Source organism: Panthera tigris, chromosome B2 (genome assembly GCF_018350195.1).
Source record: "Panthera tigris isolate Pti1 chromosome B2, P.tigris_Pti1_mat1.1, whole genome shotgun sequence".
NCBI classification, from domain to species: Eukaryota; Metazoa; Chordata; class Mammalia; order Carnivora; family Felidae; genus Panthera; species Panthera tigris.
In genome coordinates, this window is record NC_056664.1 from 132667829 (window position 1) to 132682845 (window position 15017).

At 44.6% G+C, this 15017-nt stretch overlaps 1 protein-coding gene across 1 annotated transcript in view; it reads left to right on the forward strand.

Moving 5' to 3' along the window:
* The first annotated feature begins 10065 nt into the window (after window positions 1-10065).
* SASH1 (SAM and SH3 domain containing 1) overlaps window positions 10066-15017 on the forward strand; it is a 315795-nt gene continuing 310843 nt past the window's right edge. The window contains exon 1 of the mRNA XM_042987289.1: window positions 10066-10200. Coding sequence (XP_042843223.1) covers window positions 10189-10200 — 12 coding nt within the window. The 5' untranslated portion in view covers window positions 10066-10188. The remainder of the gene's footprint in view (window positions 10201-15017) is intronic.

Consider the following 15017-nt stretch of genomic DNA (forward strand, 5'->3'; position numbering starts at 1 on the left):
AGATCTGAAGGCCCTGGTGTATAAGGTGACCTAGCAGCAGGTAAGTGCTGGATGAGGTCTCTTTTTTTCAATAATCTGTCATCCAAACTGTAAAGCATGAGAGAAGGGTCACGAGGTTAGTGAGTCCTAGTTTGTTCAGTTGTGGGAACTGCACACGGAGAGGGCATGCCCACTAAAAACTGAGCCACATGGAGGCCGATTCTCACATCACCAAAGCAAGACAGTGTCCCTGGTAGGACTCGCTCAGTCACCACCCCATGCGCGTCTATGTTTCCTCCCTTCCGTGACTTCCTCTGCTTAGGGGAGGAAGATGACCCATGGGGCCAAAGAACCTAAATGCGAAAACACACAAGAGCTGGTGGCTGAACCCACCCTTTCCAGCTCTCCCAGCAAACATCCCCCAAGGTCTGCCCTCCCTGAGTCTGTGGGCTTTTCCCCAGGATGGAGGCGAGGGGGCCCTGCCACAGCCTGGGAACCAGACAAGGAGAAGTCATGACCAAGCCATGGAAGAAAGAGAAAGTAGAGAGAAGAGTTGGGGCTGGTTACAAAACAACCAGCACTAGGGGACCTGGGTAGCTCAGTTGATTAAGCATCCAACGTCAGCTCAGGTAATGACCTCATAGGTTCCAGCCCGCGTCGGGCTCTGTGCTGACAGCTCAGAGCCTGGAGCCTGCTTCGGATTCTGTGTCTCCCTCTCTCTATACCCCTCCCCCACTTGTGCTCTGTCTCTTTCTCAAAAATAAATAAACATTAAAAAAATTTGGGGGTGGGGAGTGCCTGGGTGGCTCGGTCAGTTAAGCGTCTGACTTCGGCTCAGGCCATGATCTCACGGCTCAGGTCATGATCTTGCGGTTTGTGAGTTCGAGCCCCACATCAGGCTCTGTGCTGACAGCTCAGAGCCTGGAGCCTGCTTTGGATTCTGTGTCTCGCTCTCTCTCTGCCCCTCCCCTGCTCACGCTCTGTCTCTCTCTTTCTCAAAAATAAATTTAAAAACATTTAAAAAATTTTTTTAACTTTTTCTTGAACAACCAGGACCAAAAGGGGTAGAATCTCCAGAGAGAAAGCTTATGTAAGAAGTTCCAGGATAAGGAAGAGTAAAGAAAAAGGGAAGTAGCAGAGAGAAGTAACAAGACCAAATTAAGAAATGGAAGACATAGATACATTGTTAGAATGAATTTTCAGTGGTGGACACGTTGTCCTTGAGACATTTGAAAAAAAAAAAAAAAACAGGAAGAGCTAGAAGTACTCTGGAAGAAGACCTCATGTACAGCTGAAAGGAGCTGTACAAAGAAATACTATGTCTTTTCTTTTGTCTCTGGATTGCATTGCTGAATGGCTGGCTCTACAAGTCCCCAGCATCCTCCATGATGAGAGTTCAGGATTGGTGCTCCCATCCTGGGGGCAGAGCTCCCAACAGCCTATGCCCCCTTCCTTGGGTCATCTTTCCATTCTCTGTTCTCTCTCTTTCTTTCCTCCCTCCCCGACTTCATACCAATAAGGAAAGAAAAACTTGGGGAGACCTCTGGTGCAGGCTCCAATAACAATCTTGGCAGGTAAATTTCACACATGCAAAGTGAGTCATTTTCTCATAACTGAGATCAGGGGTTGTATTCCTCCCAAGAGAAAAAACACTTATATTGACGTGTTTATGTTTTGGAATAATAATATTTGTCCATGTGAAAATATGTGCGACTCCTTTCTGCCACACCATATGGCTGATTACTATTCATAATCCAAACAGTAGCAGCTGCTGCAGAATTTCGAGAATGAGTTTCCTTAAAGTAAAAACGGGCAAACTATTGGATGCCACATATTTTCCAGAGTATCACTATTCACCAGAAATCTACATATGGGTCCTTTTCATTAATCCAGTATAGTCTTTATTAATAGCTCAGAAGTTCATTTTTCTATATCCCCTTTTATTCTGTCCCTCTCATCCTACCCCACCCCATCTCAACCTGTGCCCCCAGGGGCTAGTCTACGTTGGGAAAGTGGATGCACATCAGCCAAAACCCTTGGCAACAGAGGTTCTCAGCATGGTTGATGTTGACTGGTGACGACGGCCAGGAAAAAATTGCAGTGTGTTTTTGCCCTAGTTCTCCACGTGGCTTCCTCCACTGCTGAACTGCATTATGGATGTGTGGTTAGTCAGACACATGGAGGCACTGAAGCAGTTAATGATCCCCTCTTGGGCCTACTTGGCCCAACTCTGAGGTAATGGAAAATGTAGAGTAGCACTTTCTACAGACCATTTGAATGTGGTTAGCAGAAACCCTTGAGGTTTGAGGAGGAAGTGATTTGCCGAATGGGCACTGGACAACACTATAGAAACCACCACAATCAACGGTACAAAATAGCCTAATTTCATAGAGAAGTATCTGCAAGTCTTCTCTATATCATCACATAGTCTTTCCGAGTCCCCCCGCCACCAAAAGCTGGAAGCTTTAGAAAATCAAAACACTCTTTTTCTTTTTTTTCCATTAGAGTAGCCAAAACATTCTTTATGCTGATTCTACACGTCACAGTCGTAAACATCCAGACTATTTGGCAAAAAAATTAAAAAATTTTAAAAAATCCTGACCCAATGTACCAAAACTTGAGTCTACGATGAAAGTATATTTAGTGTAGTCTCATTTAATAACCTGAGTTTGCGTGATGTGTCATACATAGTTTTCAGAGTGTTTTCATGTATGTTATTAGTAATTGAGACTTTTTTCCAAGAAGCCTATCAGGTGACCGAAATCAGTGGACGTTCAATGGGACTGGGATACTGTCTCTGGCCTGGGTGCATTGTCCTATTCTCCCCACAACAGGCATCGCTAATTTCCAACTTGTTTCCGTTGTCTTCCTTAGCCATTTGTCTTTTTCAGGTGTCTCCTGGTCAGGTAGCTAAGTACCTGCTGCTTTTATCACAAGTTATAATAGGGTGATTTATCATTGTCATTCTCCTCACTCGCAACAAGAGAGCAACTACAAGATATTACAGAATTGGTCTGCGTACTTGGCCTTTAACAACAGTCTCTGATTTGAAATGGCATCTATGCCTCTGTCATCTCAGAGCTCCTCAAGGGGTCTCTGAGTCAGCCTTAACTTTGCCGGCCTTTACCTTCGGGTTGCACTGGGTAATTGTTTCAGTAATTCCACTGAATATAATTCCAGACGGAATATCTGACAATACTTCCAAGTCACTATTTGTGTTTAGTAGCCGTGTGTGTGTGTGTGTGTGTGTGTGTGTGTGTCTGCTTCTCATTTCTGTGTTTCTTTATCATCATAATCGGCCTGACTCAGGCCAATTATGTGATTGCCCTGTAGCCCAATAACGTGATTTCCGTGCTAAATAGTCCAAATACATTGTCCCGATAGATCACTGAAATCTTCTACTTGGCCACCTTCACCTGTGCCCAGTCCCCAGAAAACCTTTGCCCTGAAAGCTCAGCCCTGCCTACTCTTAGAATCTGTTCTGACTCACTCGTTAGTCTTCGCTTGAACAGAGATCAGTCCTGCTGTCCTAAGCCTAGTACCTGGTGGCCCTGGACTAAGTCCTGGGCACGCTGTCTGCTGACCCGCACCTTAGCTCAGGCCTCGTGAAGCTGGTGGGCATGTGTGGGATGCTGCCACTGTCATCTGATTTCTCCCCATGCCCTCCTGCTGAGATCAATTACCCTACCTCACGCACGGGTTGTCCTGCTGAGCCAGCACTACCCTTCTGTGTTCCATTGACTTGGAGCGCCTTCCAAGTGGGCCTAGAAACAGAGTCATGTTATGATTGTCATGGGCTGTAGGCACTTTCATCTTTATGAGCCCCTTCCTCCGTTAAAAAATATGAAAAGTTGTGTTTTTTAATTGTGCTGGAAGAAAAGGCAAACATACTGATATTATCCATTAAAACATTTCTTTGACCTGAAAGCATATTGTTTTCTTCTGATTTGTTGAAAAGAAATGAATACGTTTCCCTGGAATCCCAAATGTCTTATTGCAAGCCATAGGCACCGTGCTTAGCGTGACTGATGGATAAGGGGCCCTCGCTAGAAATGGACCTCTGGGGCAGGCCCTCTTGCTTTAGATCAGTGTTTCAAAGTTCAGTCTTTTGCGAACCACATTTAGAAACGTTACCATTTGCTCTTCCCAATACAAGTCTTCACCTACTATTTTTCTTTAAATTTACCTTCTTTGGGGCGCCTGGGTGGCTCAGTCGGTTAAGCGTCCGACTTCAGCTCAGGTCACGATCTCGCGGTCCGTGAGTTCGAGCCCTGCGTCGGGCTCTGGGCTGACGGCTCAGAGCCTGGAGCCTGCTTCCGATTCTGTGTCTCCCTCTCTCTCTCTGCCCCTCCCCCGTTCATGCTCTGTCTCTCTCTGTCTCAAAAATAAATAAACGTTAAAAAAATAAATAAATTTATAAATAAATTTACCTTCTTTGAAATTGTAATAACTGTATTTTTTCAAGGATACTTATGCCACTGGCATAGAGTTGCTCTTATGAACAGCATGTTTGTGTTCCCCCAAAATTCATGTGTTGAAGCCCTAATCCTCAGTGTGATAATATTTGGTAGTGGGAACTTGGAGAGGTAATTAGGTAACAAAGGTAGCGCCCTCAAGATAAGCTTAGTGCCCTCCTAAGAAGAAGCACAAGAAAGCCTGCTTCTGTGGCAGCTCTTCGTGTATCTTCCGTGTGAGGACGCAACGGAAAGACGTTGTCTTCAAAGTGGGAAGTAGGCGTTCATAGGAGCTGAATCCACCAGCGCCTTAATCTTGGACTTCCCAGCCTCTAGAACTGTGAAAAATACGCGCTGTTGTTGAAGCCACCTAGTCATGCTAACTCGGTATTAGCAGCTGAAGCCGATTGAGACACTTGTCCTAAGTAGAAAGTACTCATTGATACAAATTAACATAAATACATTAGGCAATTTTTAAAAATTTAAGCTTGTTCATGTTCAACCTAATGCTAGCATTCTGAGTTCCTCAGCATCCTTTGTCCTCTGCTAGTCCTTGTGGAGTCAGTGGTGGGACCAACGCCTAACCCAAAGGTGTCCCCCTGGTCATGGTTTTCAGTGTATTCCCCGTCCACCTGCTGTCCAGGTTCCTGCTTCAAAACAAATGAACCGACTAGACATCCCCAAGTCAATTGAAACATTGACAGATCATCCCCACCCATTAGACTGGATCTTCCGGGAAAAGTGTCGCTGGCTGTCGCAACCCTGACTCATCATTTCTCTCTAGAATGACACTGTCCAATAGAACCGGAAATGTACTCTGTCTGCTGTTGCCAATACTGGACTGCCACCGGACACAAGTAACTACTGAGCATTTGGAACAGTGGCCACTGGGACTGAGGAATGAGATTGTTACTTTCACTTAATTTCAATTAATTTAAACGTAAACTCTTTAGCCACATATGTCTATTGGCCACCATATGGCACAGGGCAGCATTACAGCGTGTGATTTTGACTGTGGCCATTCTTTTTGGGTTCTAGATCCATCCCAGAATGGATTAGTTCTAAAATTCTTTCCCTTTGCATGAGGCCTGTCACACCACACAGCTTGGCTTATGATTGAAATGGATGATACTTAAGCTAGCCGATATTTACATCCTACAGTGAAAGAAGGCTCTGGGGGGAGATGTGAAAGAAAGAAGCAGGAATAGAATATGAGAATCCTGTGTGCTTCTGAGTGTCATGGGGAGGAGGAGGGGAGGAAGGATAGAATGGAGAGATTGAGATATCAAAGACTGAGATTGAGATATCAAAGATTCCCCCCACTTTTCAGTCATATAAAGCTAAGAATAACCAAGATACAAGCTGTATTAATTTCATCTTATTTCCCGATCATTCTTCTCTTTTTTCCACTTAAAACAATTGTCAGTTGGGGGGTCAAAGGTTTAGCTTCAGAATAAGCAGTCTGCTCAATAGTTTGTCATTAATCTGCTAAATCTAGAAACTGCAGCTAGGGCTGGCTTCAAGCCCCAAGCCGTAATGTTTAAGTCTTTGGACCAACTATATTGAATCAGACTCAGGACAAAGCCTGGCACTTACTCATGCAGGTCAGTGAGGCCCCAGGTGCCCATGACTGTGTTTGTTTGTTTTTTTAATATTTTTTGTAAGTTTATTTATTTATTTTGAGAGAGAGGGAGAGACAGAGCAACCACACGTGGGGGAGGAGCAGAAAGAGAGGAGGAGGAGGAGGAGGAGGAGAGAGAGAGAGAGAGAGAGAGAGAGAGAATATACCAAGCAGACTCCCCACTATCAGTGCAGAGTCAGACGTGGGGCTCAAACTCACCAACCACGAGGTCATGACCTGAGCCAAAATCAAGAGTCAGACGCTTAACCAACTGAGCCATCCAGGCGCCCCCATGACTGCATTTAAACAGACCTTTGAGGAGCCCAGTAATGGCACTCACTGGCATAGCACACACACAGATGACTGTCTATCCATTCCTGCCCTACCACCCCCTGCTTCCTTCCCTCGGGGCCCTCTATTCCATGTGGTATACTGTTTCTTCTGGGAGACCATGAGCTTGGACAGTGACCCTCTCTAGAACTCTTGGAATGGGATGGCAAATTGATTACCTAAGCCAATGATGGAATTCTTCTTTCACTACGTATTGATTTTGGAAGAGGAACATGACCTAGGGCCGGCTGTTAAGGAACACTTGGAAAAATTTGCCTACCAACAAAAAGAGATGCACAGAAAGAGATCTTTCTTCCTCCACTGGCATTGTTGGGTCTACAACTGAGACCAGAAACTGTAGCAGCATTTTTCACCTGTGAAGTATAAAGATGACCGGATGGATGGTGGAGGGGAGGGGTGGACAGGGTCCTTGCACACTAGAACAGGCAAATTAACCCTGAGACAATTTGGACCTCCTTCTTGTGAAATCATCCACCTCCCAGTAGGTTAAGACATTCTGAATTGGTCTTCCGTTATTAGCAGCTGAAATCATCATTGCTGATACAATAACACATCGTGGAGTTCTTATTGCCTCTAATTTGACTTAAAACTTCTTTGCACCAGAATATGAGCAGGACAAAGCCTTAGCCTTTCCCTGCTTTGTGGATTGGAGCTATGATCTTTTCTGACAGTTTATTACTTTACTTCTGGGATGCCTCTCCATATAAAATCCCTACCAAACTTGACCTATTTCTTCCTCTTTGACATGGGAATCAAGGACTGAGAAACTGCTCTCTTTCACTGTAATTCATGACTAAACACAGTTGATAGTAAAAATAAAGTGTGAATAGCAAATAATAAATAATAGTAATAAGATGGGTGCCTGGGAGGCTCAGTCGGTGAAGCGTCCGACTTCGGCTGAAGTCATGATCTTACGGTTCGTGGGTTCTAGCCCCGTGTCAGGCTCTGTGCTGGCGGCTCGGAGCCCGGAGCCTGCTTGGGATTCCGTGTCTCCCTCTCTGTCTCTGCCCCTCCCCTGCTGGTACTCTGTCTCTCTCTGTCTCTCAAAAATAAATAAACGTTAAAAAAAATTCTTGTTAAATAATAGTAATAAGACACAGCCATTTACCATCATGCTTTTAATTACAAATGTAAAATATAGTTTTATTTGTGTCTTTAAGAGTGAGCCTTTTTTCTGCTGAGCATGGAATATCGAACACTTAATTAATGGGCATAATTCTATTTCCACTGTGGAGACGGGACAAATCATAGCAGCTCTCACCCCAAAAGCAGAAACCCTTTGGGCAGTCTGTCTCCACTAATGCATATATTGATATACATGCGTATTTCCCATTAATACTAATAGACCCTAATGCGACTGTATAAATCACCTGAATTCTGATGCAGTGTGAATGCGATGTTGGATGATTCAAGAGGAACTCACAAAATACATTTGTCTGGGAGCTATTTCTTAATATGCCTTTATCATGTAGCCGGATTCCTCCCCTGTGACTGAAATATTAATCAAAGGCTGTTTCTGCCAGTTCCCATCTCGTGCAGCCCCCTCTTGTCATCAGAAGAGATGAAGTAGACTGTGCACCTCTACTCAGGTGTAGTTTAAGATTCTATTGGAAGCAATAAGAAGGGAATAGACAGAAAAGAGAAATTAAGAGAGATTTTCCTTTTCGTGGTGACCACCGCATGGGGCCCGGGCTGAGTTAAGCGTATACATGTGCTTGAATCCTGGAACAAGTGCCAGATCACCTAGGCTAAGTATGAGGAATTTACACACCTTTATTCCCCACTTTGTCCTTACCCACTGGAAGCTATATCGAGCATTTTACCTCCAGGGTTCCAGAGCACTCTTTATACCTCCACTGTCAGTGTGCTCTCTGGAGAAATGCATTCTATTACCTCCCACAACGGTGAGAGAAAATTCCAGCCAGCCGGCCTCACTCTTCTGCTCTCACCTAACTTCAAGCTTCCTCTCTTCCCGGATCTTCCTCCTCTCCTACGTGGATTCTCGGCACAGCGATTGCTCACAAAGACTTTTGTTTTACCCTATCATAGGCAAAAAAGAAAAAGTGTACCCTTAAGAATCAGACAGAAAGAAAAATATCAATTGTAAGTAAAAACGTACGTAGCCCTTATTTATTGCTAGACCACGTAATCTTGGGATTATGACAAATAAGCACCAAAAAGGATTTGGGGCTGTATGTCAAAATAACATTCCATCCAGCCCTGCAGCTTTTCACAGTTAGGCAAAACCCTGGGTGTTTCCATGAGTGTTTCCCAGGGCATAACAACGCCAAGAGCGCCCCTTTTGCAGGTAAAGATGCCGAGGCCAATCAAAAATGTTGCAAAATAGCACCAGTGATTTGTATGTTAATATGTTCAAAATCATTTCGATTCATCTCTATTCCAAGAGAGTGGAAGAATAATTAAATACAGAGCTGCTCGAATAGGTTTTTAAATTTACGGTGTCTTAATTTCCAAAGCCCTCGATGAATCTTAGAGTCTACTGAAACATTTCAGAATTGCTTTGGTCATTACAATCTGCCTGAACCCAAGGGAACACTAGGATTTAGCTAAGCTTTAGTAATAGTTGGAGATTAGAGGAAACGGTATGGAGTTATAGTAGATCTTCAAATCTTGCTTGAAATTGGGACATCTTTTTAAAAATGCGACCCTTCTAATACTAGTTAGTAAGAGGTATTACTCTGTAAAGTTAAAAGTTCCATTTTTAAAAGAAAACACGAATATGGAATGAAAGAGCTCAGGCAGCGTAACTCTGTTATCTACCTTGGAAGGAAATATGGTTCTTTGGACCATAAAACTCTGGCTCAGGCATCTTCATCCTAATGGCCTCTTATCAAATTATGAATATCAGATTTAGGAGGAACCAAAGATGTGCCACCTCCAACAAAAACACCTGAATTCATTCATTCATTCATTCATTCATTCATTCATTCAATAGCTTGTTACATGCTTGCTGTGGGCCAGACCCTGTGCTAGGAATAAACACAAAAAGAAGACATATTCTTGCTCTTCAAGGGTTTCCTGGGCTGGGAAGAGAAAACCAGTGGAGAGGCAATGAAGGAAGGGACTGGAAATGTATTGGGACATTTATTTAGGTTAGAGTCCTTGTCCAGTAGGTAATATCATCCCCCATGTTACAGCCTGAAGCCCAGAGAGTTTAAGTAACTGACCCAAGGTCCCACAGCATGTGAATGAATTAGAAATCAAACTCTCATATGTCTGATCATGCTCTTTGCACCGCACCCATGCTAAACTGTGTGATCCCCGCGGCCACACGGTATCATGCAGGTGGCCTTCGACAGCTGCCACCTGCTGCTGACTGGCACGGTGCCACTGGAAGTGTTGCTCTGGGTTGTGATGTTGGTACTGGAGCCCACATTCCTTCTCTGAGGGCACTCTGGAATGGGGAAGAGAATCTAGGAGTGCTGTCCTCAGGAGGATTTGCAACGTCATTCATTCTCAAGCAGTCTGGAAGCAGCTCTCAGGCATACCTGAATGAAACTGAGGAATGTCCCCTCTCGTCTTCAGGGGAAGAGTGTTCTGCTGACCAGTGAACAAACCAACGTCACTAGGAGTCATTTGATAGCTCCTCGAGAATTTATTAGACAGGCAGCAGACAGCCCTTGGAGTACTGGAGCTGTGGCAAGAGAGACTGCCTCGGAAATTGGGAGAGTTTAAGACAAAGCCAAGAGAAGAGAAAAATCTTCTTCACCCAGAGCATTGGTAGGAGAGGGGAGCCACCGTGTTATTCAGGACGCAGTTCAAATGAGTGTGAAGGTAAGAGAGATGCACGGGTAGCTCGTTCGGCCATGGGCCCAACGCTGATGTCAAAGGACTATAAATATGAGGACAAGCCAAGGTAAGAGAGATACACTGGGCAGTTCGTTCGGCCATGGGCCCAACACTGATGTCAAAGGAGTATAAATGTGAGGACAAGCCACCAGAGGCATAAGAATTAGGACCTTGGGAAACTAGAGAAAGATTCAAGCAACAGTTGTGAGAAGACAGGTATACAACTGCTTATCCTTGATCGCGAAGTCCAAGTGCTCTGACCACTGAAAATTTGGGGTGGTGGACCTGCCTTAGATTGACGTAAGACTGTAATCTTGATTCATCCCTCTTACTGTGAATATTCATCGTTTTGCTGTAGAAATATCCATATATTTAGCCATGGATGATGTTGGTGGCGTTAAGTCATATCGAAGATAGAAATATATTACATTTCTAAGAAAACCAAAGGCTGAATTCCAAAACACACCTGTTCCCAAGGGTTACAGGTAGGTGACTGTGCGTCACGCCCCTCCATCCACGGGATCTCATTTAATCCTCCCAAAAGTGTTGAGAGACAAGGTCTTATTTCCCTCCACTTTGTAGATGAAAAAAGTGGACAGGAAGCCATTCGTGGGACCAACTCCAACCAGTAGAGAGTGACAGATTAAGGACTGACCCCCGAGCATCTCAAAACAGTCCCTATACTCAAACCTGTGCCATGCATCATTCTAATGGGGACTCGGACACTGCCAGCTTCTCCTGGTAAAACCTGCTTCTGACCCCAACACCTCCCACAGCTGTCTTGGTTTTCATAACAAGCAACAGCTGGGCTAGAGCCTCCAGTAAGCACAAGGCTCTAGAAAGTGTTGAGTTAGAGTGAAACAGGACTCCTTTTAAAATTCTGACTTCTCTCAGCCGCATACAGGCCTCTAGGATGGTCTTGACCCTTGAAGGGGACTCAGACTCCTTTGAGAATCTGATTAAAGCTCTGAACCTTCTCTGTAGGATACTACACATACAAATTATTTGTTCTGTTTCAGGGGAGCCTATTTGTGAAATCCAGGTCAAGAATCTCTTTGCTCGGCTTTTAGGGGATTGGTAAATTGTCCATAGCAAAACTCAGAGCAAAGTTCAACTTTAAAGCGTGAAGATCATTTCAATTAATATAATTCAGTGATTCAGTCAAGACGTAATTGCTATTGAAGCCCAGAATTCCCTGACCAAAGGGTGTGTGTGTGTGTGTGTGTGTGTGTGTGTGTGTGTGTGTGTGTGTGTTGGAGTATTGGGAAGAAAGACTGGGCATTCTTTTGGCTTCTCAAGAAAATTACCCATACAGGTATTATTAAATCTTGACAGTTCTGTTGACCTCTCGGCTCTTATAAACATTGAAATGGTCAATCCTGAAAGCAGGGATTGCATTAGAAGTCATTTTCAATTCCAGGGTCTTGTAAGTATCTTCTGTCTATATTTTCTTGGAGACTGTCGTTCTCCTAGGCAGCCTCCTTTCTACCGTCTGCAATACGAAAACTTGCAAACCATTGTCAAGGTCCAACTATAAAGATTCTCCAGCTGGCATCATAACCGTATTGTTCATCTTCCCCCTTGCGCTTTTGATTGACTGGGGTTCCAAGCCATTATTTCCTAAAACTAAATGTTTCCTAATCTTTTATATCTCTGGTTTGATAGTTATGATAAGCCTCCTCCCAAGGGTATAAAACTGAAGCTGATGAATAGAAGCGTGCTCGTCATTAGCCAGTACACAAAACAACGCGCCTTCTCGGAAATTCAGAAACACAATAATGGCAGATTTCGTGTTTTACATGATTACCTTTATGACAGTTCTGTCACTCCACACCGAGCGCAATGTATCCGGGTGGGTTTTTGTCTGACGAGAGTATCCATGGCTCATGACGCTGGGTTGAGCTGTATTTCTGATGTGTGCGTTTGGTAGCAGCTAGAAACTGGCGGTGCATGCATTTTGATGTGAAGTCAAAAAAAGTCCTGTTCAGAGGAGTAAAATGCTCGTACGCCCCTCGTTTCCCACGTGTTGATCCGGGATTAAATGATAAATACAGCGTAGCAAACAATGGGCAAGTTCTTGGACTCCGAAGTTCGTCCAACCTGGGTTTGGGTGTTGAATCCATCACTTACCAACCGAATGACTCTTGACAAGTTACTTCATTTCTCTAGGCCTCGTTCTCTGTAACATGGAATTAAAAATAGTATTTCCCAATAGAGTTGTTTTAAGGATTAATTGAGATGATACAAGTAAAGCCCTCAGCAGAAAGTAGCATCTTCTCTTAGGATAACAATCGTGTCCCATCTCCGTTCTCCCACAAGGACCCTCTCAGGTGTCATTTGGCCTTAAATACAACTGAGTCTCCAGATGCACCAAGGTGTATATTTATTTGGTATTTCTCCTAGCTCTGCGATACCAGAAAAGGAGGACGTGGAGGAGAAGAGGGGAGGTGAAGCTCCTACTACCAGAGTGCTTTGCATGAGAGGGAGATTGCAAGCCTCCGTGACAAACAGCTTTTTGGCAAACGTTAACAGGAGCTCAGTGTGCTTCTGCTGAACTGAGCGGGACAGGCAAGACAAAGAGAAAGACCGGACCCTCTCCACCTGCTTCCTCCCTGGCACCTCGTTCACCGCTCAGCTGTGGCCCTGTGAGGTTGTCACAGGTGAACGGCTCAGATTTGCTCCAGACCAAAAGAGTCTAGGGAGGCAGGCGGGTCTGTCTCTGTCTCCCCTGGGTCCCCGGGGGCCCAGGGACGCCAGGTTCATCTGAGACCAGCATGGGGATCACCCGTCACCTGTCTCTGCAGAATTGGACCAAAGACCCAGAGGAGTCCTGCCAGTACTGGGACAGGCTCTCGGTGGCAAAGGCTGCTGGCCCTGCTGGATTTTTTTCTATCTGCCTTTGAATAGCTTTGAGCCTAAAACCACCTGTCTTATTCCATCTGAAATCCAGTAAATATCTGGAAGAAAACAGCCCCATTTGGAAATCAGCAGTGTGTGGATCTCAGTTTCTTGGAAGTTAATACAATTTCAAAATGTGTGTCATAACAAGGCAGAGGTTCTAGAAGAGGAAACATTTATAAGACTCGGTCTGTTTAAATGATGGTAAATAGGCCTTCCGTAAGGTGGTTTGGCAATAGTTAATGCGGCGCGTTTCTTATGGTCTTGTGCCCCCTGGAGGGGCACGAGGCTGTCTTTAGGACATCTACAGAGATTTTGGCAGCCCGCCTTTCCTCATGGCTCGTCATGAGGAAACTTATAATAGGTTAAAACATTTGAAAAGGAGATTCTCCGTAATAAGCAGCCCTGCATGGGAGGTCATAGAAAGCAACATTTTAATGATTTAACATTTTACTGATGACGAATTGTGGTGTCATTTCATTGGATCCCCGGGTATAAGGTTCCAGTGTAAAATCCGTTAGAATCACCTAGTAGGGAGAGCATGCCTGGACTTTTCCACAATACTAAGATTTGGGGATTTAAGGCGCCAAACTAGAAGAAATACCTAATTCAAAAACAAACACAGAGGCACCTGGGCGGCTCAGTCAGTTAAGCATCTGACTCTTGGTTTCAGCTCAGGTCGCCATCTCACTGTTTGCGGGTTCAAGTCCTGCGTTGGGCTCTGTGCTGATAGCGTGGAGTCTGCTTGGGATCCCCTCTCTCTCCCTCTCTCTGCATCTCTCCTGCTCGCTCCCTCTCTCTCTCAAAATACATAAATAAACAAGTAAAAAACAAAAACAAAACAACTTTTCCTATAGCAGAACTATAACCAGCAATACATTCTAATAAGCAGCCAGGACAGTAATTTTCTGGAACATGGGTAACGTGAAGGAATTTTGCAGCATTATTTTCCCACGTCTACTTTTACCCCTTTTTAGCTTGTTTCTTTTTCCTACTACTTTTATTTTCTAAAGAAAGGTGCCCAGATTTCTTGTTTACTTGGCCTTCTGGGCTGCTTCATGTTTGTGCAAATTAGGCTTTTAATATTTATTCATTTTAGAATATTTTTGTTATTATAAGACTTGTGGCCAGAAGAAAAGAAAACATGAAGTGTATTGAATTACTTACAGTGGCAGTTGATATTGTTATTGTAATATCATGAACAAAAAAAACCATAAAACAACGGGCTGGAGTCAGGACACGTGGGCTTCAACCCGTGCATCCCCAGGAAGCCTGTTGGCATCCTGGGGACATTTATGTGAGGTGACCACTCGGGTCCGTCCACTTTGAAGGGTCCGGGGCACTGCCCAGCAGGGCACAGGGAAACAAGGTGGGACACCAGCACTCGAGTCAGCCCCGCTCAGGAACGTATGTCCTCTCTGACCTCATTGGATCTGATATTCCTCATCTCTACCAGGAAAAGAGTGATGGGGCGCCTGGGTGGCTCGGTAGGTTGAGCGTCTGACTTCGGCTCAGGTCATGATCTCACAGTTCGTGGGTTCAAGCCCCCCCTCAGGGTCTGCGCTGACAGCTCAGAGCCTGGAAACTGCTTCAGGTTCTGTCTGTCTGTCTGTCTCTCTCTCTCTCTCTGCCCCTCCCCCGATTGTGCATGCTTGCTCTCTCTCTCTTTCTCAAAAATAAATAAGGAAACATTTAAAAAAAAAAAAAAAAGAAAATAGTACTAACATCCCCCAAAACATGGTGAGAGAATTAGGCTGGTTTGTTCAATGAAATCTTGGGCTGTAAAGTGCTTACCCCTGGTGCCTAAAACAGAGTGTGCACTGATTATTATGCACCATCCAGGCCCACTTAGCTCCAAACAGCACCAAACAGAGAGACTCTGGGGCCAGACTGCTCTGCCACTT